The sequence below is a fragment of the Dasypus novemcinctus genome, chromosome 25 (genome assembly GCF_030445035.2).
Source record: "Dasypus novemcinctus isolate mDasNov1 chromosome 25, mDasNov1.1.hap2, whole genome shotgun sequence".
NCBI classification, from domain to species: domain Eukaryota; kingdom Metazoa; phylum Chordata; class Mammalia; order Cingulata; family Dasypodidae; genus Dasypus; species Dasypus novemcinctus.
The window spans coordinates 23,048,145-23,071,959 of NC_080697.1; the positions used below are offsets into that span (position 1 = coordinate 23,048,145).

General features: G+C 40.6%; 1 protein-coding gene across 5 annotated transcripts in view; it reads left to right on the plus strand.

Moving 5' to 3' along the window:
• CCDC25 (coiled-coil domain containing 25) overlaps positions 1–23,815 on the plus strand; it is a 58,600-nt gene that overhangs the window by 28,221 nt on the left and 6,564 nt on the right. For 3 of the 5 annotated variants that reach the window (XM_071211927.1, XM_071211928.1, XM_071211929.1), the window contains 4 exons: positions 9,133–9,236; positions 9,447–9,649; positions 23,048–23,093; positions 23,382–23,452. In XM_071211927.1, coding sequence (XP_071068028.1) covers positions 9,133–9,236; positions 9,447–9,649; positions 23,048–23,093; positions 23,382–23,417 — 389 coding nt within the window. In that variant the 3' untranslated portion in view covers positions 23,418–23,452. The remainder of the gene's footprint in view (positions 1–9,132; positions 9,237–9,446; positions 9,650–23,047; positions 23,094–23,381; positions 23,453–23,815) is intronic. The other 2 variants (XM_058287805.2, XM_058287807.2) reach the window with 1 other exon arrangement.

Sequence of the window (23,815 nt, forward strand, 5' to 3'; positions counted from 1 at the left end):
TTGTGTACCTAGGAAAATGTGGTTTTAAGAATTCCGTATTCTTTATTCTTGACTCAGCTGCTTTCTTTTTTATTTCCTTTAGAGGGAAAGCTTTCAACCTTTCCCCATAGAGTACGATGTTGACTCTGGTTTTTTCACATGTGCATTTTATCAGATTGAGGCATTTTCCTTCTGTTGCTCTTTTGGAGTGTTTTTATGAAAACAGGATGCTGGATTTTGTCAAATGCCTTTTCTAAGTCAATTGAGATGATCATGTGGTTTTTTTCCTTCAATTTGTTAATGTTGATTGATTTTCTTAAAGATTTTATTATTTATTTATTTATTTATTTCTCTCCCCTTCCCCCTCCACCCCAGTTGTCTGTTCTCTGTGTCTGTTTGCTGCGTCGTCTTTGTCCACTTCTGATGTTGTCAGTGGCACGGAAATCTGTGTTTCTTTTTGTTGCGTCATCTTGTGTCACTTCTCCGTGTGTGCGGCACCACTCCTGGGCAGGCTGCACTTTCTTTCGCGCTGGGCGTCTCTCCTTACAGGGCGCAATCCTTGCGCGTGGGACTCCCCTGCGTGGCACGGGACTCCCCTGCGTGGCACGGCACTCCTTGTGCGCATCAGCACTGCTCATGGGCCAGCTCCACGCTGGTCAAGGAGGCCCAGGGTTTGAACCGTGGACCTCCCATGTGGTTGACGGACGCCCTAACCACTGGGCCAGGTCTGCCGCCAGATTGGTTTTCTTATATTGAACCAGCCTTGCATAACAGGAATAAATCCCGCATGGTCTTGATATATAATTCTTTTGATAATGCTGTTGGATTTGATTTGCAAGTTTTTCATTGAGAATTTTTGCATCTATAGTCATTAGAGAGATTGGTCTGTAATTTTCTTTTCTTGTAGTATCTTTATCTGGCTTTGGTATTAGGATGATATTGGCTTCATAAAACGTGTTGGGTAATTTTCCCTCCTCTTCAATTTTTTTGGAAGAGTTTAAACAGGATTGGTGTTAATTCTTTTTGAAATGCTTGGTAGAATTCACCTGTGAAGCCATCTGGTCCTGGACTTTTTTTGCTGGGAGATTTTTGATGACAGATTCAGTATCCTAAAATGTGATTGGTTTGTTTAGTTCTTGAATTTCTTGTGGCATCAGTGTAGGTTGTTTTTGCATTTCTGGGAATTGTGTCATTTCATCTAGGTTGTCTAGTTTGTTGCATATAGTTTCTCATAATGTCTACTTAGGATCCTTCTTTTTTTAAAGATTCATTTTATGTATTTCTCTCCACACCGTTCCCCCCCCAGTTGTCTGCTCTCTTGTGTCCATTCGCTGTATGTTCTTCTGTGCCTGCTTGCATTCTCGGTGGCACCAGGAACCTGTGTCTCTTTTTGTTGTGTCATCTTGCTGCCTCAGCTCTCCATGTGTGCAGCGCCACTTCTGGGCAGGCTGCGCTTTTACTAGCATGGGGCGGCTCTCCTTGAGGGTTGCACTCCTTGCATGTGGGGCTCCCCTATATGGGGGACACCCCTGTGTGGCATGGCACTCCTTGTGCGCATCAGCACTCCACATGGGCCAGCTCACTACATGGGCCAATAGGTCCTGGGTTTGAACCCTGAACCTCCTATATGATAGGCGGAGACTCTTATCCGTTGAGCCACATCCACTTCCCCTACTTATGATACTTCTTATTTCTGTGGGGTTAGTCGTAACTTCCCCCCTTTCATTTCTGATTGTATTTATTTTCATCTCTCATTTTTTGTTAGTCTAGCTAAGGGTTTGTCAATTTTATTGATCTTCTCAAAGAACTAGCTTTTGGTTTTGTTGATTTTTCTCTTGTTTTTTTGGTTCTCAATTTCATTTGTTTCTGCTCTGATCTTTATTATTTCTTCTGTTTGCTTTGGGATTGGTTTTGTTCTTTTTCTAGTTTCTCAAGTTGTTCAGTTAAATCTTTGAGTTTAACTCTTCTTTTTTAATATAGTATTGAGGGCTATAAATTTTCCTTTCAAGACGGCCTTCGCTGTATTCCGTAAGTTTTGATAAGTTGTTTCTCATTTTCATTTCTCTCAATGTATTTACTGATTTCACTTGTAATTTCTTCTTTAACCCAGTGAATATTTAGGAGTGTGTTGTTCAGCCTCCACACATTTGTAAATTTATTTTTTTCATCTGTTATTAATTTCCACCTTCATAACATTATGATCTGCGAAAGTGCTTTGTATGATTTCAGTCTCATATTTATTGAGCGCTGCATTGTACCTTAACATGTGGTCTATCCTGGAGAAAGATCCATGGACACTTGAGAAAAACATATAACCACTGAGTTTGGATGCAGCATTCTGTATATATCTTTTAGGTCTAGCTTGTTTATCATATTGTTCAATTTCTCTGTTTCCTTGTTGATCTTCTGTCTGGTTTTAATGATGTGAGTGAGGTGTTGAAGTCTCCAACAGTCATTGTAGAGATGTCTATTTCTCCCTTCACTTTTGCCAGAATTTGTCTCATGTATTTTGTGGCACCCTGGTTAGGTGCATAGATATTTATGACTGTTATTTCTTCCTGGTGGATTGTCCCTTTTATTAATATATAATCGCCTTCTATATCTCTTGTAACTTTTTTGCATTTAAAATCTGTTTTGTCCGATATTATTATAGCTACTCCTGCTACTTTTTGATTACTATTTGCATCAAGTATCTTTTTCCAACCTTTTTCTTTCAGCCAGTTTGTTTCTCTGGGTCTAACGTGAGTTTCTTGTAAGCAGCATATGGATATCTCATGTTTTTTTTATCCATTTTGTCAGCTGTATCTTTTGATTGGGAATTTATTCCATTCACATTCAATGATATTACTGTAAATGCATTATTTACTTCTACCATTTTATTCCTTGGTTTTCATATATCATATATTTTTGTCTGTCTTTTTACTCCTTTGGTTATCCTTTTCTCTTTTCTTTCTTCTATACTCTCTTTCAGGCCTCTCTGCTATTTTTTTCCTTGAGGTTCTAAGTCTTCCTTTAATATTTCCTGCAAAAGTGGATTTCTTTTGCCAACTCTCTTAGTTTCTTTTTGTTAATATTTTATACTCAACTTCATACTCAACTTCAAAACTGAAGGACAGTTTTGCTGGATAAAGAATTCTTGACTGGCGGTTTTTCTCTTTCAGTATCCTAATTGTATCATACTACTGTCTTCTCACTTCCATGGTTTCTGAAGAGAAATCTGTGCTAAGTCTTACTGGGTGTCCCTTACATGTCATGGTTTGCTTCTCCCTCACTGCTTTGAGAATTTTCTCTTTCTTTAACATTTGACATTCTGAGTAGTATGTGTCTTGGAGTAGGTCTATTCAAATTTATTGTAATGGGGATACATCGTGCTTCTTGGACATTAAGTTCATTTCTTTTGTGAGTGTTGGGAAATGTTCAGCTATTATTTCCTCAAATACTCTTTCTGCCCCTTTTCCTTTCACTTCTCCTTCTGGAACTCCCATGACACATATGGTGTTGCATTTAATGTTGTCCTTCAGTTCTCTGAGCTCCTGCTGAATTTTTTATGTTATTTTTTCTCTGGTCTTTTCTCTCTTCAATTTTAGCCGTTCTGTCTTCGGTATCTCTTATTCTTCTGTCATTTCGAATCTGCTGTTGTATGCCTCTGTTGTGTGTGTGTGTGTTTTTTTTTTTAAAGATTTATTTTATCTCCCTTCCCCCCATTGTCTGCTTTCTGCGCCTTCTACATCTGCTTGCATTATCCGGTGGGAAACTGCGTCTCTTTTTTTTGTGTGTCACCTTGCTGCGTCAGCACTCTGTGTGTGCAGTGGGACTCGTGGGCGGGCTGCACATTTTTTCAGGCGGAGCGGCTCTCCTTGCAGGGCGTACTCCTTGCCTGCATGGCAGGGCACTCCTTGCATGCGGCAGCATTGCGCGTGGGCCAACTTACCACACAGATCAGGAGGCCCTGGGAATTGAACCCTGGACCCTCCATATGGTAGATTGATGCTCTATAAGTTGAGCCATGTCCACTTCCCTCTAATGTGTTTTTTTTAAAATATTTTATTTATTTATTTCTCTCCCTTTCCTTCCCTACCCCGGTTGTCTGTTCTCTGTGTCTATTTGCTGCATCTTCTTTGTCCGCTTCTGTTGTTTTCAGTGGCACGGGAATCTGTGTTTCTTTTTGTTGCATCATCTTGTGTCAGCTCTCTGTGTGGGCAGCGCTATTCTTAGGCAGGCTGCACTTTCTTTCACACTGGGCAGCTCTCCTTACGGGGTGCACTCCTTGTGCGTGGGACTCCCCTACGCGGGGACACCCCTGCGTGGCATGGCACTCCTTGCGTGCCTCAGCACTGTGCATGGGCCAGCTGCACATGGGTCAGGGAGGCCCAGGGTTTGAACCGTGGACCTCCCATGTGGTGGACGGACGCCCTAACCACTGGGCCAAGTCCGCTTCCCTCTAATGTGTTTTTGATCTCATCTATTGTGTCTTTGATTCCCATGAGCTCTGTTACCTTTCTGTTAACAGATTTCAAATTCTTCTTTGCACTCACTCAATGTCTTCATGTCATTTATCTCTTTAGTCATATTGTCTTTCAACTCATTAATTTGACTTTGGAAATTTGTGCTCACTCAGTAATTAGTCCTCTGAAATCCTGTATCCCTTCTGGGACTTCAGTATATTCCTTTTCTTGGGCCATGTCTTCCGTTTTCTTAGTATGGCTCGTAGGTTTTTGCTGATGTCTAGGCATCTGGTTAGGATGTAGTTTACTCAGATGCTCAATTTCTTTTACTTTTGTAGGGATTTAGTGGCAGGAGGCTTTGTGTTACCACTGCTCTTTGATTCTTGGCTTGACCTGGATTGTTAGGATTGTCCCTGCTAGTTGCTTAAAACTCAACTCTGAACTCAATAATTGGTTGCAGACCTGCTTCCTAGGACGTTGGGGAGGGACAATATAAAGGCTGGCAAAAGCCTCTTTTACTTACTTATTTATTTTATCCTCACACACCCCCCTCATCTTGCAGCTTTTTGCTTGCTATCTGCTTTCTGTGTCCTTTCGCTTTGTGTTCTTCTGTGTCTATATTTATTTTTATTTTATTACCCCCTCTCCGTGGCTTGCTTGTTACCTGTTCTCTGTGTCCCTTCGCTGCACGCTCTTTCGTGTTTTTGCTTGTTTCCCTTTTTTTTGTCGTTGTTGCATCACACTGCTGAGTTGGCACTCTGTGGAACTTGTGGGATGGGCGGCACTCCGCGGTCCTTGTGGGATGGTGGCTCTCCGTGGTGCCCGGGACGGCGGCTCTCTGCAGCGTGTGGGCGAGCCTGCCTTCACAAGGACGCCCTGGGATGCGAACCCAGGGCCTCGCATGTGGTATATGGGAGCCCATCTGATTGAGCCACAGCCACTTTCCTACTTACTTATTTTTAATTTTCTCATGTGCACTTCCTTGGTCTGCCAGCAGATGGTGCTTTTTGGGAGCTCTCAGTTCAATGCCTGACTAGTGTATTTGTTGCAACACAGCAGATCAATGTGATAGAGTCTCCTGCCTAGATGCTAAGAGCCTTGTAATTCAGACTTTTTCAGAGACAGTTCAGCCTTCTGTGGCATCCCCCTCCCTTTTCCCAGGTAGGAAGTAAATCCGTTCCCCTCTGAGTCCTCAGCAATCAGTCCTAGTTAGTAGCCCCTTGTGGGCTCTGAAAGCAAACAATAGTGCCATTCCAGCAGACCTACAAGACTTGTAGGACACAGCAGACCAAATTTGTGGGTCAAAAATTCAATCAGCCTTAGGCTATGTCCCTCTATCTCACCTTTCCTGGGGCAGTGAATCCCTGGAGCCCCCTTTGTCTGTAGCCACAGGACCAGAGGCCTGGGAATTCTAAAATCTTTAGTGTGGGGGATGGTGCCATAAGCAGCAGTAGCCTTCTCCTGGAAGATCTTTTACCAGACTGTTTCAGCCTGTTGTCTAGCTATTTTCTTTAGAAACTTTTTGTGACTGCTTTGCCTATACAGTTAGGTCCATGCTACTTAAGCTGGCATTTAAACATCTGTGTAATCTGATTAGACTTCTTTTCCCATCCACGTATTTGACATTTCAACCAAAGCAAACATTTTCTGTGTTTTTCCTACCTTGCTCTTTTGCTTGTATTGTTTCCTCTGCCCTCAGCTTTGTCCTCCTCAGTCATGACATGTACAGAACAAAGCTGAGGTTCATTTTCTACATAGTGGTAAGCGGACTTGGCCAAGTGGTTAGGGCGTCCACCTACCACATGGGAGATCTGCGGTTCAAACCCTGGGCCTCCTTGACCCGTGTGCAGCTGGCCCATGCGCAGTGCTGATGTGTGCAAGGAGTGCCGGGCCACGCAGGAGTGTCCCCACGTAGGGGAGCCCCACGCGCAAGGAGTGCTCCCTGTCAGGAGAGCCGCCCAGCACGAAAGAAAGTGCAGCCTGCCCAGGAATGGTGCCACACACGTGGAGAGCTGACACAACAAGATAATGCAGCAAGAAGAAACACAGATTCCCATGCTGCTGACAACAACAGAAGTGGACAAAGAAGACGCAGCAAATAGACACAGAGAACAGACAACCAGCGTTGGGGCGGGGAGGGGAGAGAAATAAATAAATAAATCTTAAAAAAAAATTTCTACATAGTAGTTGTAGTAATGGTAGTAATAGCTAACATTGATTGAGTGTTAATTATATGCCTGGCACTATGCTCAAAACGTTACAAGTAATTTTTTTTTCTTTTAACTAAGTGCAGGGATTGAATCTGCGACCTTGTTCAGGGGAAGCAGGCACTCAACCACTGAGCTTCTCCTGCTCCCCTGCAAGTGATTTCATTTATCAACCCTATGAATCAGATATTATTAATTATTTTCATTTTATAGATCAGGAAACATTGCTTAGAGAAATTTAGGCAACTTGCCCAAGGGCTCAGAGCTCTGAAGTATAGTGGAGACTGGATTTGATGTCGTACAGCCTGGCTCTACAGTCCTCCTTGATCACTAAGTCTTCTGTGAAGACTTTTCCTTTTTCCAGCTTTGAGTGATCACTATCTTCTCTGTAGTACCATAGCACCCTTCCTGTGTATTCTAACATCATTTGACTGATTCTACTTTTAATTGAACTTATGTACTTATTTCCCGTCTTTTAGAGTCTTGGAAGGTAGGGTCCATTGTCTGATCCATGTTTATATCTTCTACTGTGCCTAGCACATGAAGATTTTTTTTAACTTTTTCTTTTGCAAAACTTTTTCAAACCTACAGAAAAATTGCAAAAAATAAATAAATACAATGAGCCTATATACCCTTCACTTGGATCCACAAGTTTTTAAACTTTTCTATATTTCCTTTTTTCTTTATTACATATTCATTATTAACTTTTAATGAGGGAAGCAGATTTGGCTGAATGGATAGAGCATCCACCTACCACATGGGAGGTCCAAGGTTCAAACCCAGGGCCTCCTGACTGGTGGTGAGCTGGCCCATGCACAGTGCTGATGCACACAAGGAGTGCCATGCTATGCAGGGATGTCCCCTGCATAGGGGAGCCCCATGCACAAGGAGTGTGCCCCGTAAGGAGAGCCACTTAGCATGAAAAAGTGTAACCTGCCCAGGAGTGACACTGCACATACATACAACTGACACAGCAAGATGACACAAGAAAAAGAGACACAGATTCTTGGTGCCACTGACAAGAATACAAGTGGACACAGAAGAACACACAGTAAATGGACACAGAGCAGACAACTGGGGGAGCGGGAAAGGGGAGAGAAATAAATAAAAAATAATCTTTAAAAAACAAAACAAAACTTTTAGTGAACCATTAAAAAAATAAAGCTGAACCATTTGAAAGAAAATTGTAGATACCATGACCCTTCACTCTTTTAGCATGTGTTTTCTAACAAGGACAGTTTCTTAAGTAACTGCATTACAATAACCATCAAATTCAGAAAATTTAATATAGATAAAATACTGTTACCGGATATACAGTCCATTGTTAAATTTTACCAGTTGTCTCACTATTGTCCCATTAGAGCAGTATTTTTCTGATCCAGGATCATGCATTATATTTGCTTGTCATGTCTTTTAGTCTCCTTTAATCTGGAGGCATGCCTTTGTCTTTTAAGACATTGATACTTTTAAAGACTACCGACCAGTTGTAGAATGTCACTCAATTTGTTTTTTTCCTGAGGCTTTCTCTTGACTAGAATCACAGTGTGCATTTTGGAGCAGAAATACTACATAAGCGAAGTTTTGCCCTTTGCAGTCAGGAGGCATATGATGGCATTTTGTCCATTTTGGTGGTGTTAACTTTGAGCACTTAGATAAGGTAGTCTTTAGGTACTTAAAGATACCAGATTCTCTGCTGTGCATAATGATATAGTAAACATTTAAATATATTGCCATCTAACTGGAAAGGACCTTAGAGTACATTTGACCAGTGATTAAACTGTGATCTTTGGAGCTACCTGGGAGGTCGTTGGGGGTGAAGAGGAAGAAATGTGGTGGTGAGGAGATGGGAGGCATGAACAATACCTGGCATCCCCTTTCATTCAGTGCATCTCTGCTTTGGTTAGTTTTAAGTGTGTTTTTTGTTTGTTTTTGTTTTTTGCTATAAAGCGTTCCACTGCTAAAAGAAACAATAAACAAAAACCCTACTAAGCTAGTCTAATTTCCCCATGTTTTTAGATGAGATTCAGAGAGCCATGGGGACTTTTCCCAAGTGACATAGCTAGTTTGTGGTAGTATGGGGATAGAGTGCAGGACTCTGGATTCCCAGGCCTTGACTTTTGTTTCTTGTTGCTGCTTAACCTTTTCTGGATCCAGGACTCCTTTAAGACTCTAAAGAAACCCATTAGATCCTTTCATCTTTAAAAGATGCACATAAGAAGAAATTTTGCATTCAGTTTTAGGGAGTTTGCAGAAGTCTCTGAAGCTAATTAATGGACCCTGCTTTCCATCATAATACTTCTGTTTGAATTTGGTTTAATGTCAGCTTTACTGTTTGCCTTTTGTGGGTGGTTTTTATAAAGTATTTTGTGGTATGAAACAATTTATGTCTTTTTCATTCTAAGCCGTTTTCTTTGTTGGATTACGGTAATTTGCCAGTGGGTAAGGGAACGCATTGCTTAGTCTCATCCTGCCTGCATGTTGAAGATAGTCTCTCTTGGCAGGCTGCAAGATGAACAACGTTAATGTGGTATATACACCGTGGTCTAACCTGAAGAAAACAGCTGACATGGATGTGGGACAGATAGGCTTTCACAGGCAAAAGGATGTAAGTGTTCTGCACCACTGAAGGACGCTGAGTGTAGTATCCATCTTTTTGTCTAACACCATTGCTGTTGAAGGATGAGCATGATGTATGTTTTCTAAAGGGAATTAGGCTGGGTTACTAGCTGCTGAATCACTGGAAAGGTTCTCCCCCAATATGGGGGGAAAATACAATAAAGATTCAATTCTCCTCTCTTCCCCATCTCTCTCAAAGGTTAAAATTGTGACAGTGGAGAAGAAAGTAAATGAGATACTGAATCGATTAGAAAAGACCAAAATGGAGCGGTTCCCTGACCTAGCAGCAGAGAAAGAATGCAGAGACCGTGAAGAGAGGAATGAAAAAAAAGCCCAAATTCAGGAAATGAAAAGGAGAGAAAAAGAAGAAATGAAGAAGAAGAGAGAAATGGATGAACTTAGGTATGTTGTAGTTACGGTATTGACCTCAAGGATTCTTTCCTTTTAATTACGGATTAACCCTTAGTGATTTATTGGTGGAGGACCTAAAACAAGCTCAAAGCCTTACATGACTTAGAAAGTTTTGTTTTATATTAATGTATTAGTCAAATTGCCATTCTGTAGGTGCAGGATGTGTCAGTGTATAAAATAAGATAGCTAATTTTATTATAAGATAAACCATCATAAATTGTTTATAGAGTTAGGTCTGTAAACTTCTTAAAAGCCATTTTAAAAGCAATTAATGTAGTGAGGCCTTCCCTAAGAAACTACATTTTAAAACAATAAATAGTAGTTATGGTCGATTTGTATCCTGGAATTCTAGTGTAAAAGGGCACAAGAACACTGAAAATAGTGGTTTTCTATTGCTACCTTGACAAATTACCACAAACTTAAAACAAAGTTCAGTAATTTAGAAGGCCAACATGGGTCTTACTGGGTCAAAATCAAGATGTTGGCAGGACTGTGTTCTTTTGGGGAGAATCTCTTTCCTTTTCCAGCTTCTAGAGGCTGCCTTCATCCTTTGGCTTGTGGCTCCCTTCTTCCAAATTGAAAAGCAACCACATTTCATCTCTCTGACTCTTCTTCCATAGTCTTATCCATCTCTCTGACCAGTGCCTTCTCTAGTTTTTGTTTTGTTTAACTTTATTAAGCTTCTTTAGGAACTGCCAAACAGTCCTCCACAATGGCTGTACCATTCTGCATTCCCACCAACTATGAATAAGTGTTCCTTTCTCTCCACATCCTCTCCAACACTTATAGTTCACCCCCAGTTGTCTGCTCTCTCTGTCCATTCGCTGCGTGTTCTTCTGTGACCGCTTCTGTTCTTATCAGTGGCACGGGAATCTCTTTCTTTTTCTTGTGTCATCTTGCTGCATCAGCTCTCCGTGTGTGCAATGCCACTCCTGGGCAGGCTGGACTTTCTTTCGCGCTGGGTGGCTCTCCTTATGGAGCACACTCCTTGCATGTAGGGCTCCCCTACGCCAGGGACACCCCTGCGTGGTGCGGCACTCCTTGCACACATCAGCACTGCATGTGGGCCAGCTCCACATGGGTCCAGGAGGTCCTGGGTTTGAACTGCGGACCTCCCATGTGGTAGGCAGATGCTCTATCCGTTGAGCCAAGTCTGCTTCCTGTGGGTTAGAGTCTTAGCCCCCCTCTTACAGTGACATGAAGACAACATTCTCCCTAACCTTTGGCATACAGGCTCAACCCTTTCAAAGTAATGAGTTGACCACCTAGCCTTGCCTAAACTTTGGCATACAGGCTCAACCCTCTCAGAGCAACGAGTTGACCACTTGGCCTTCCCTAACCTTTGGGGGACAGGTCCACCCCTCAGACCTGTGGGGTGCTGACCTTAGCTGCCCTAATCCTTGAGGAATGTTCTTCACCCTCTCTATACCCTGGGGTGGCAAAACTCTCACCAAACATTGGGTGGGAGCATCAACCCTCGTCAGGTACTGTGGCAAATTCACCCTCTCTGTAGACACAAGTGGGGTTCTTCTCTTGGCCCAAGGTGATATCTTAATTCCAGCTCTCAGCTTCCATGGTTTTTCCTTAAAGCTGTCTCTCCTTCAAGCTCTCCTTTCCATGTCCCTTTTAGTCCAACCAAGTGGTTTTGTTCATACAGCTCTCAAAAAGCTTGTTGGTTTGGCATGCAGGAAACAGGAGTCCAAGTCATCAGACAGTAAGACTTTCCACTTCCTAGATAAGTGCATATTCAATCCTGATTTAAAAGTTCCCAAGTTTAGCTAAGTCTTCCAATGGGGCACTTTCTTCTGGGATCTTGATTTCCAGAGGCTTGAAATTTCCAGAAGCAGTTTCTGTTTTCTTTATGCCCGACAGTTTAGTCCTCAGCATCTCTCTCTCATCTAGCATTTTGCTATAAGCTACAAGTAGAAGCCACGCCTCATTCTCTGGGTTTACTTTGGAAATTCCTTCACCTAAATGCCCAGGCTCCCATTTTCAAATTCTGCCTTGCATAAAATACCAGGAGTTAATCTTGCTAAGTTCTCTGCAACTTTAAAACACAGATCACCTTTCCTCCAGGCTCCAATAATAGTTTCATCATTTATTTATAAGGCATCATAAAAGTCTCTTTAGCATCCATATTGCTATCAACAGTCTCTTTAAAGCAATCTAGGCCTTTTCCATTAAGCATCTCCTCCAAAAATAACCCTTACCCATTTTTAAAACCATTCCAATATTTTGGTAGTTGCAAAAGCACTTCCCCACTCCTCGGTACCAAATTCTGTATTAGTCATGCAAAGGGGTGCTGATACAAAATAACAGAAATTGGTTGGTTTTTATAAAGGGTATTTGGGGTAGGAGCTTACAGATACCAGGCCATAAGGCATAATTTATTTCGCTCACTAAAGTTGATTTTCATGTGTTGGAGCAAGGTGGCTGCCAACATCTGTGAGGGCTCAGGCTTCCTGGGTTCCTTCCTCCCTTCCAGGGTCTTGCTTCTCTAAATAAGTGGAAGAATATTCCCTGTTTATGGATGGGAAGACTAAATATTATTAAGATGTCTATCCTACCAAAACTGATCTACACATTCAATGCAGTCCCAATAAAAATCAACACAGCATTTTTAATGAACTAGAAAAACTAGCTATGAAATTTATTTGGAAAGGAAAGAGGCCCCGAATAGCCAAAGACATATTGAAAAAGAAAAATGAAATAGGAGGAATCACACTACCTGACTTCAAAACATACTACAAAGCTACAGTAGTGAAAACAGCATGGTATTGGCACAAGGATAGACACGCTGACCAATGGAACTGAATTGAGAGTCCTGATATAAATCCTCATATATATAGTCCTGTGATATTTGACAAGGCCACCAAACCCACTCAACTGAGAGAGAATGGCCTCTTCAACAAATGGTACTTGGAGAACTGGATATTCATATGCAAAAGAATGAAAGAAGATTAAAGAATGTAAGAAGAGTACCATCTCACACCTTATACAAAAATCAACTCAAGATGGATAAAAGACCTAAATATAAGAGCCAAGACTATAAAGACCTTGAAAAACAATGTAGGGAAGCATCTACAGCACCTTGTAATAGGAAATGGCTTTATGAACTTCACACCCAAAGCATAAGCAGCAAAAAAACAAATAGATAAATGAGACTTCCTCAAAATTAAAGCCTTTTGCACCTCAAAGGAGTTTGTCAAGAAAGTGAAAAGACAGCCTACCCAATGGGAGAAAATATCTGGTAACCATGTATCTGATAGGACACTAATATCCTGCATATATAAAGAACTCCTATAACCCGAAAATAAAAAGACAACCTATTTTAAAAACGGGCAAGAGATTTGAACAGACACTTGAAATACAAATGGCTAAAAATACAAATACAAATGGCTAAAAAGCACATGAAAAAATGCTGAAAATCACTAGCCATTAGGGAAATGCAAATCAAAACTACAATGAGATATCATTTACTCCCATGAAACTGGCGGCTATCAAAAAAACAGAAGACATCAAGTGTTGGAGAGGTTGTGAAGGAATGAGAACAGTCATCCACTGCTGGTGAAAATGCAGAAGGATACAGCCATTCTAGAGGACAGTTTGGCAGCTTTTCATAAAACTAGCTATAGATATGCCATATGACCCAGCACTTCCACTGCTGGGTATATACCCAGGAGAACTGAAAACAAGGACACAAACAGATATATACACACCAGTGTTCATAGCGGCATTATACACAATTGCCAAAAGTTGGAATCAACCGAAATGCCCATCAACAGATGAGTGGATAAACAAAATGTGGTATATACATACAATAGAATACCACTCAGCTGTAAGAAGGAATACGGTACAAAACACATGGGATAACATGGATGAATCTTAAGGACCTTATGTTGAGTGAAGAAAGGCAGGCATTGAAGAACAAATACTACATGACCTCTCTGATATGAAATAAGTAAACCAAGCTGTCTCAGAGAGCCTAGAGACTGGATGATAGGCTTAAAGAAGTTGGGGCGGAGAGGAGGGTTGCAAGCTGATGCCTGCATGGGTGAAATCTATGATAAGCCAGAGATAAGTATTACTATAGGGAAGGGATAAGATGGGAGCATAGGGATACCTTTGGCTGGAGCTTTGCAGGCTTGAGGGGGGCTAGGATTGGGAGGGTGGGTCAGACGGCCGAAGGAATTGGGGGAAGGGCTGGGGGGAATATTTGAACATGGGAGATTTTCAGGTAAGTGGCTGAAACTATAATGTTGAGAAAACTTCTTGTTTAAGATGCTTAAGGCGGAGCATCTGGCACAGGGTCAGGCTTTTAGGGAGTGTGTGAGTGCTCATTTTGTCATAGTGGGTTATATCATTGGGTGGAGACCTATACAATGAGTATGAAGGTGTACCCATGTCCTGTGGAGGACTGATGTTCTCAAACAGAGGGAATTGTTTCTCTCGAGAGAATTGGTGGCTCCCAATGGATTAGAGCAGTCTAGTATGTCAAGCCCGTGGCATTGTTGCGAGTATCTGTGAATCTGTAATGAAGATTTATCATCACTGTGGGCCCTGAGGGGAGGGGGAACGAGGTATTGAATAGATGGAATCAGGGTAACTGGGAGACAGTGGAAGTGTTCTGCAGGATCATGCAGTGATGGATATAGGACATGTTAAATTATACCAAAAATGTATAAAAGTCTATAGGCTTAAAATATAAACTGTAATGTAAAACTTTAGTTAACTAAAAATTTAAAAAATTATACAGTCTAAAATATAAACCATAATGTAAACCAAAATGGAACTATGTTTGAAAGCTGTTTCAATATCTGTACAACAGCTGCAGCAAATATAACATGAACATGTAATGGGATCATTGCTGGGGAAGGGAGAAAAGGTTTTGATGTTGGATATGAGAAATCCCCTATATTGTATATGTGAATTACTGTGATCTAAAATTTTGTAAAGACAAAATTAAAAATTAGAAGGGAAAAAATAAAGCAAGGATGCAGACACTGAAGAAGAAATGAAAGAAATTGCCTTTCCACTGTACATAAAGGGCAGCACCTATTGCAGTGATGAAATGCAAAACATCAAAAACAAATCTTTATAATATTTTTCATTTTTTAATGCCCCAGTTTATTTTTACTCTGTTAGTGTTTCTAAATTAGTATGTATTCTATTTCTAATTTTTAAACCAATCACTGTCTTTCATTTTCCTATTAATTGAATTTGGCAATATATTAGGCTTCATCTTTGAAGATGTTTTGGACCACAGAGAGGTTCAACTATGGCAGGGAAGGAACACTGGTGTGAGCTATTATTGATGGGGGGCACATGGTTGGGAGGGAGTTCTCCAGAGCATGTATATAGCATACATAACAATGTTTGGATATATGTTGGATATTTTCATAGTGGTCACAGTTACAAAAGACAACTGAGGGAGTGCTGAGTGCCTAGCCAGCAGAGCTCTATCACATTCCCCAATGGAACAGCAACAATCCCCCAAGTGCAATGGCGAAGACCAACAATGAAGGGTGGTCCAACAATGAGCCCTTAATACTAATGACTGTGCTTATGAGCCTGTGTGCCTGAAATTGAACTAGGCCTTCAACTGCAGGATGCCTAAGAGTTACTCCCTTAGAGCCTCCATGTTGCTCAAATGTGGCCCTGTCTAAGCCAAACTCAGCATGTAAATGCATTACCTTCCCCCCAGCATGGGACATGACTCCTGGGGATGAGCCTCCCTCGTGCTGAGGGATTGCTACCAAGTACCAGTTGGTAATGCAGCTAGAAAAGGACCTTGAATAAAAGGGTCAGCTCAGACCAGCAGAATATCTCAGCCTACATGTTGGATCATGTGTTAAAAACTGCTTTTTGACCTTGTATAAAAGGGGGAAATGGCAATGACAAATGAGTTTATATGGCTAAGAGTCTTCACAAAAAAGTCGGAAGGTCATCAGAGGGGTCACGCTTTTCGCACACCTCAGCAGGACCCCAGTGACAGCCAAAGTAGATACAACCCCAGGTACTGGTTTTCCTGAGGGCTATGGAGACCCACAGGTTCTATGGTCATGGCACATGGCTCTGGAATTCAGTGCCATGTCAGTTGACCCTAGTTTGGAATTTGTGTTCCTGAGTGTGATGGAGTTGGACTCAGAGGTGACCTTTCTCCACATGCCTCTTCTGTCACTTTTATTGAACCTGTGGTTGATACTAGGGTTGGTGTGTACTCAGGAGACTTGAATCTCTGTACTGTCCACGTGCCAGCTGGGCCTTGAACCTCAGCAGTCTTGCAACTCCTACCCTCTGGTTCATTGGACTTACCCAGGCCAGCTAACAGGGAGGTGAAGATGGTCAACCACCACACCAGGGAACCAAGAGTACCTACAACTGCAAGCAGGAGAATCGCATCCATCATCCATGTGGAATCTAAGCCCCCTCTTGATCTAGAGGTGGAGTGGACATCACCATCCCAGAGTCCACAGAATGGAAGAATAAAATATGGATTAGGGTGGACTTACTGATATTCTGCTATGGCACTATTGTGACTAGTAATCGAAGAAATTATAGCATTGATGTGGAGAAGGTGGCCACGGTAGTTGCTAGGACAGGGAGAGGAAAGAAGAGATGCGATGTGGGGAAGTTTTGGGGACTTGAAGTTGTCCTGAATGATGTTGCAGGGACAGATGCTGGTCATTATATATCTTGCCATAACACACTGGGTGGACTGGGGAAGAGTGTAAACTACAGTGTGGACTGTTATCCATGTGGTGCGGTGGTACTCCAGGTTGTGTTCGCCAAGTGCAGCAATTGTGCCACAGTGGTGGGGGGCGTTGTTGATGTGGGAGGAGTGGGGTGAGGCGGGGCGGGAGGTATATGGGAACCTCTTATTTTTTTTGATGTAACATTATTTTAAAAAGGAGAGAAAGGGGAAAGTCAAGGTAAAGCACAATAGAAACCAGGAACTGAGGTGGCACTGCTGACAGGGAACTTCTCTCCACATCAGAGGTCCCTTGGATCGAATCCTGGTGAATTGTAGAGGAGACAAAATGAGAAGAGATGACAAAAAGAGAAATAGATACAGAAGCTCACACAGTGAATGGACACAGCAAAAACAGAGGGTTGGCGGAGGGGAGAGGAGGGGGAAATATAAATCTTAAAATATATATATATATGTATGTATGTATGTATTTAAAGAAATCCATAAGAGCCACTGGTGTTTAGGATTTCTATATCATTGCTTTCTAAATGAGCTTGAGGCTCTGCAGCCTGTTGTATTTTTATTTATATTTTTTAACAGTTATCTCTATAAAGGTCATCTTCACTACCAGATTTAGTTTGTCTCAAAATCACCTTGAAACTTAAACACAGGGAGTTTAGTTACAGTCTTCTGATTTCAAAGTCTTTGATTGACTTCGCTATGGTATTTTTTGCCTTTATTCCTTTTTCTGTGTTACCTGTAACCCATTTTGGCCACCTTTGATCTGCTGGGTTTTAAAGGAATATAGATACCTTATTTAATTTTTATCTTTTTTTTTTCTATTTTTTTAAAATGTTACAATCAAAAAATATAGGAGGTCCCCATATACCCCCCATCCCCTCACCCCTCTCCTCCCACATCAACAACCTCTTTCATCATTGTAGGACATTCACTGCATTTGGTAAATAACATTTTGGAGTACTGCTGTACCACATGGATAATGGTTTACATTGTAGTTTGTACTCTCCCCCAGTCCACCCAGTGGGCCATGGCAGAACATACAATGTCCAGCATCTGTCCCTGTAGTACCACCCAGGACAACTCCAAGTCCTGAAAATGCACCTACATCGTATCTCTTCTTCCCTCTTCCTACCCTTAGCAGCTACTGTGGCCACTTTCTCCACATCAGTGCTAAAATTTCTTCCATCACTAATCACAACAGCTCCATAGTAGAGTATCAGTAAGTCTACTCTAGTCCATACTCTATTCCTCCATCCTGTGGACCCTGGGTTGGTTATTGCATCCATCATCCATGTGGAATCTAAGCCCTCTCGACATAGAGGTGTAATGGACATAACCTTATTTAATTTTGGTTGTGTTAGGTTACCTAAGCTGAATTCTCTTGTATTGTGTACATAATTGAGAACATAATTCATTTGAGGAAGGCTTTGTGTTAGAGGAAAAATTTTAAGGTTTCCAGAAGAAGAAATTGTTTTGTGTGGAAGAAGAGAGGGACATTTCAATGTAATAGAACCAGTAGAGGAAATAGATAAGGGAAATAGAATTTAGTATGTGTGCTTTTGTGTATATTTTGTCATTTAATCCTTCAAAGTAAATATTCCTACTTGGTATATGAAGAAACTGAAATGCAGGCTGTTTAATGTGTCAAATGTTATGGCTAGCAAGTGACAAAGCAGGAACTCAAACTCAAGTCTGTAATTCTGAAGTCAATACTTATACTATACCATGTGCCTTTGAGGCAAGGAATGAACAGGTTGATAAAGCTGGAGTTGAGGGAATATAGCAAATAGGAGGGGGAAAATTAGGTACATTATAGAGAGACTTAAAAGGTTTTGTGTAGTCCATAATTTCATGTTGTAAGTATTAAGAAACCATTATAGGTTTCATAGGATAAGTGATAAGAAGCCATTATAGGTCATAGGCTATTGGGAAGAAGTAAACTTGTAGGGTAAGTTTGGTAGCAACATGTAGAAGAGGCAAATGGTGAAGCCATTGATTACAAGGATGCTATAGTCTGGTTTAGAAATTTCTGTTTTGATTGTGGCTCCTTGGTTGTTTATCAGGCACTGCCTCCTGCTGTAAATAATCCTTTGTGTACATTAGTGCTTCCTTTTAATTATAAACTTTAAAAAGTACTAATCTGCATCCTTGTATTCCTATATGTGACACACTGCTTTGTTTATGTGATAAGTGATTAGTTAATATATTATGGATGAATGAATGATTGAGATTAGCCAAGGAAAATGAGAAATGTTGATAGGGAAGAAGCACCAAGGCACAATTTAAAGCTCTAAAAGAAATGGGAAAGAAAAGACTTTCTCATCATTCTTTAGACTTAACCGAGATAAATGGGAGAATTGTGGTGTTCACAGAGATACAGAAGTGAGGGGTAGAAAAGAAAAAGATATTGATGAAGAAAGGAATACTAGCTTATTAAATGTGTTGCTCTTAAGGCAGGAAAAGTAGAATATTTTCTATTTTATACATATATATATAAAATATCTATTTTTTGTATATATATATAATTTTTTTTTGAGGGACCGGGGCCAGGGATTGAACCTGGACCTCATATATGAGAAGCTGGTGCTCAACCACTGAGCTACATGAGCTCCCCAGAATTGTTTTTTCTGTTTGTTGGCTTGTTATTTGTTTTCTGTTTTTAGGAGGCACCGGGAACCAAACCCGGGACCTACTGTGTGGGAAGCAGGTGCTCAACCACTTGAGCTACATTCACTCCCATCTATAAGATATATTTTCATAGGAACTTGTCAAGTGATAAAAGAAAGCTCAAAGCTGCCTTTGTGGAGATTACTATTTAGTAGCAAAGAGAGATGATAAAGAAATAATCATGCAAATCAGGGTAAAATGTTAACTGAGTTCTGTGAGACAAATGTAATGTGCCATGAAGAATCTTAAAAGGAGGTTTTGGAGTAGTTGACAAAGCCTTCCCTGATACAGTGATCCTTGAGTTAAAATCAAAACTAAGTTAGTTAAAAAGGGGTATGGGGTGGAGCAGATGTGGTTCAAATTATAGGTCTTCTGCCTACTATATGGGAGGACCCGAGATTTGATCCCTGGGTCCTCCTGGGGACCATTGACCATGAGGTGCAGCAGTGCTTAGAGATGTATTCACCAAATGCAGTGAATGTCTCATGATGATGGAGGAGATTGTTGTTATGGGGGGAGGAGTGGTGTGAGGGGGTTGGGAGGTATATGGGGACCTCATATTTTTTAATGTAATATAAAAAATTAAGACAAAAAATAAAGACTTTGCATATTAAAAAGAATGGAAAATGTTTCCATAATTTTATATTGATTACAAGCAAAAATGACAATAGTTTGGATATACTGATTTAAATAAAATACAGCATTAAAATTAAAAAAAAAAAAGAAGTGAAAGCCTGCCTTCACATGTGTCCATGGGGTGAGCCAGTGCCTGTGCAGCCAGCCTAGTGCCCTCTCGGTGAGGCAGTGCCCGTGCAAGTGAGTTGCGCAGCAAGATAATGATATATCAAAAGAGTTTGAAGGGTAGAATCAAGGTGAAGCACAGCAGAGACCAGGAACTGAGGTGGTGCAATTGACAGGGAACCTCTCTCCACATCAGGGGTACTCAGGATCAAATCCCAGTGAATCCTAGAGAAAAAAAAGTGAGAAGACAAAAACAGAAGTAGATACAGAAGACCACACAGTGAAAGGACACACAGCAAAAACAGGGTGGAAGGAGGGGAAGAGGGAAAAATAAATCTTAAATAAAGGGGAGGGGGAAAGGGTGTGACTCAGTGGTTGAGTGCCTGATTCCCATGTACAAGGTCCTGGGTTCAATCCCCATTACCTCCGTTAAAAAAAATAGGACAAAGGGCTGGAAGAAAGGAATGTTGTAAGTAGAAGGAATTATGTTTGTAAAGACCCTGTGTCGGAGGGAACAAAGCAGACACATGCATCAAGTTGTGGCTTGAGGTATAGAAAGGTTCCAGTCCCTGTACTGTGTTTGTCTCCATTCTGAGAGCGTTGTGAAGTCATTGAAGGATTTTAAGCAGGGGGTAGTGAGATTAGGTTTTATGTTTTAGAAAGGTTACTCTGGTTGTATGGGTGACCTCATTGGAAGGGGAACCAGACTGGGTCCAGTTAGGAAGCTATTGCTGTTGTTCACAGGACACATGATGGTAGTTTAGACTATGATGGTGGTAGTGGAAGTGGAGAGAAGTGGATCAATGAGAGGTAACTTCATAGGTAAAATGATGTCATTTGATGACAGATTGGGTTGAGGGGAGAAGCAAGGGAAAGGATGAACTCCTAAGATCTGGTTTGTGAAACTGAATGGGTATTGATGCCATTCTTTGAGATTGGGAATACTGGAAAAGAACCAAACTATTTTTGATAGAGAAGACCATGAGTTTGGTTTGGACATCAGAATTTGAAAATACCTTTAGACATCCAAAAAAGATGCCAGGTAACCAATTGGGCTTAATGGGTTGGAGCTCAGGAAGGGTCTAGCCCAGAGAAAGGTAAATTCCCACCTTCATATAATGGGAATTGAAGCCCAGTGGTTCTTTGAACCTGGGTTGCAGATCTCCACAACTGGAATCTGGATATGTTTAATTTTCACAGGTGATTTTTTTTTTTAATTTCCTTTTTTTTTTTTTTTAAGATTTATTTTATTTATTTTCTCCCCCCACCCCCCACCTCCTTGTTTTGCACCTGCTGTCTGCTCTCTGTATGTTCTTCTGTGTCTGCTTGTCTTCTCTTTAGGCAGCGTGGGTAACCAATCCTGGGATGTTCTAGAATGGGAGAGAGGTGCTCAATCTCTTGCACCCCCTCAACTCCCTGGTCTGCTGCGTCCCTTACTGTCTCTCTCTTTTTTTTTTTTCCCCATCATCTTGCTGCACCATCTCTCTGCATGGGCCAGCACTCTGTGTAGGTTGGCTCTCTGCTCAGGTCAACTTGCCTTTCACCAGGAGGCCCCGGGAATTGAATCCTGGACAATGATAGACAGGAGCGCAATCACTTGGGCCACATCTTTTCCCCCACAGGTGATTTAAAAATGCAGCCAGGATTGAGATTCTGTGCTCTAACCGCTTCTTTATCAACATGTCTTTCTTTTCCTGCTCATGAGGCATTTTGCACATAGCTGTTAATATGTATTTCTCATAGGGAGCCCTTATTCTTACAAGTGTCAACTAATATCTCTATCTGGATTTCTCCTAGCCATTTATCTCTAACTATGACAGTTCTTCCCTCTAGTCTTCAGTTTTTCATTTCCTCAGTTCATATCTACTTTGATGTCTTACAATAATTTCAAATGCAACTGGCCCAAATCAAGCATATCATCTTTGTAACTTTTTTCCATTTTTCTTATATGTGTCATTATTTTATTCAGATCATCCAAGCTAGAAACTTGCTGTCATGATTGCTTCCCCTCCAGTTTATCCTTCCTTCCCATAACCATTGTTAACACTGTGGATGCATGCCCTCAGATTGTGATAGTGCAGGAGGCAGGAGCATGATGTAGACTGTGAGCTTAGGAGTCAGATTTAAATTTAAAACCTAGCTTTTTCATTTGTTAGCTGTAAGACCTTGGACAACTTAACTTTTCTGACTTTGCTTCCTTGTTTGTAAAATGGGGATAATACTCCCTGCCTTATAAAGTTGTTGTAGAGATTAAAGATAATTTATAAAACATCTAACACAGTGTTAAGGACACTCAATAAATGGTAAATATTGTCATTTTTAACTGATCTCCTTGGTTTTAACTTCCCCCTCGTCTCCTTTCTCCCTCTTCTGTGTTTGTTACAGAGTATGTGTGTGTATAGGCTCACTTTTTCACTTTTCTGTTATTTTTTTTTTAATAGAACTCACTGTAGCTGTTGTTGAATAGGTTTCGTTTCCCCTTGTAAACTTTTTGAGGACTAGGGCTTTGTCTTACTCATTATTTTCTGTTTTTTTCTCATCCCAACCTCCACCAGGCTTAGCACAGGGTCTTATACATCATGGATATTTAATAAATACTTGTTGAATCTCGTTATGTCTTTCCTCTACTCAGGAATGTTTTGTGGTTTTTTGCTGATCACATCGTATTAACAAGTAATTTGTACAACATAATAGGGCCCAAACAACTGGCCTGATTTCCTGCTGCTTTGCTTTAAGACTCCACTTGAGTGAGTTTCATATTTGAAATATCATAAATATCTCTATGCCTTTGTTATACTCTTCTCTGGATCTGAAATGCACTTCTACTTGAGTTCTGCCTCTTCCATGAAGGGTGCACTAACAACCCCTGCCCACACTGATGGTTTTTCATCCTTTGGAATTCCTGTAGCATTTATAGTCTTTGCTGTATTGACTGTAATTTCAGTTATGAATTATATCTGATCTTGGTTATAGATGAATTTTCTTATCTGAAAAGTAGAAATAACACCTACCTCACAAAGTTATTGTGGAAGTGACATGAAATAGAATATGAGAAAGCACTTTGTGAACTATAAAGTACTTTGCACATCTTATTTATTTTTCATGGATATTAATCCTTTATATGTTGCATTTTCCTTGAGGGTAGGGACTATATCTGAAAACTTTGGTGCTTCTTCTAAAGACCATTGGCAGTGGTTAGATATGTGGTAAATGTTCTTGAAATATTTGTTGCCTGGATGACCTATTTTACATGTGTTTTTCTCTTCTAGGAGCTATTCATCATTAATGAAAGTTGAGAATATGTCTTCAAATCAGGTATATTCAAGTTCCATGTTCTAATGTTGGCCTTTTAATCATTCACTAAGGGTTTATAATAATTGAGTTATATTGGCCATTATTGCTATACATGTTGCAAATATAGCTTGAAATTATTTGGCAAGAGGATACTTGGTACACTAGGACTATATTCTATTAGGTATTGCCCCTCCTTCCCTCTTTCCCTGTGAGACTCTTCTGTTGTGTCTGTGATTCTACTGTGAAGTAGAAATCTGTTAGTATTTATAGGACTTCTTTCCATTCCATTTTCCCTCTTTTCTGTTGCAGGCATGCAAAAGTGTCTTTGATTCACTGATGTTATAGATTCATGTGACAGTAGACTCTATATTGTAATAGAGGTGAGAACAAAATTATCACCTACAGTCACAATAAAAGTATTAACTCTAAGACTTACACTGTAGCCTAAGTGACAATATTTGGTCTTTATTTTCATATTCCTCAAGACCTAGCATAGCATAGTATTGAAAGAATCTTAACATCAGCATCTAATTTTATTGAAACTATGTCAGAGGCTTAGAATCCATGAGAACTGTCTTTACCAAAATTGATTTTGAACTGTAAGATAGCAGTTTAACTATTAATGAATATTCTTTGCAGAAATTTGAAACTGGGTGGATGTATTTGGGATATTGAGTATATTATAGTTGACAAATATATGCTTTAGATTTGTGCTATTCAATACAGTAGCCACTAAATTACAT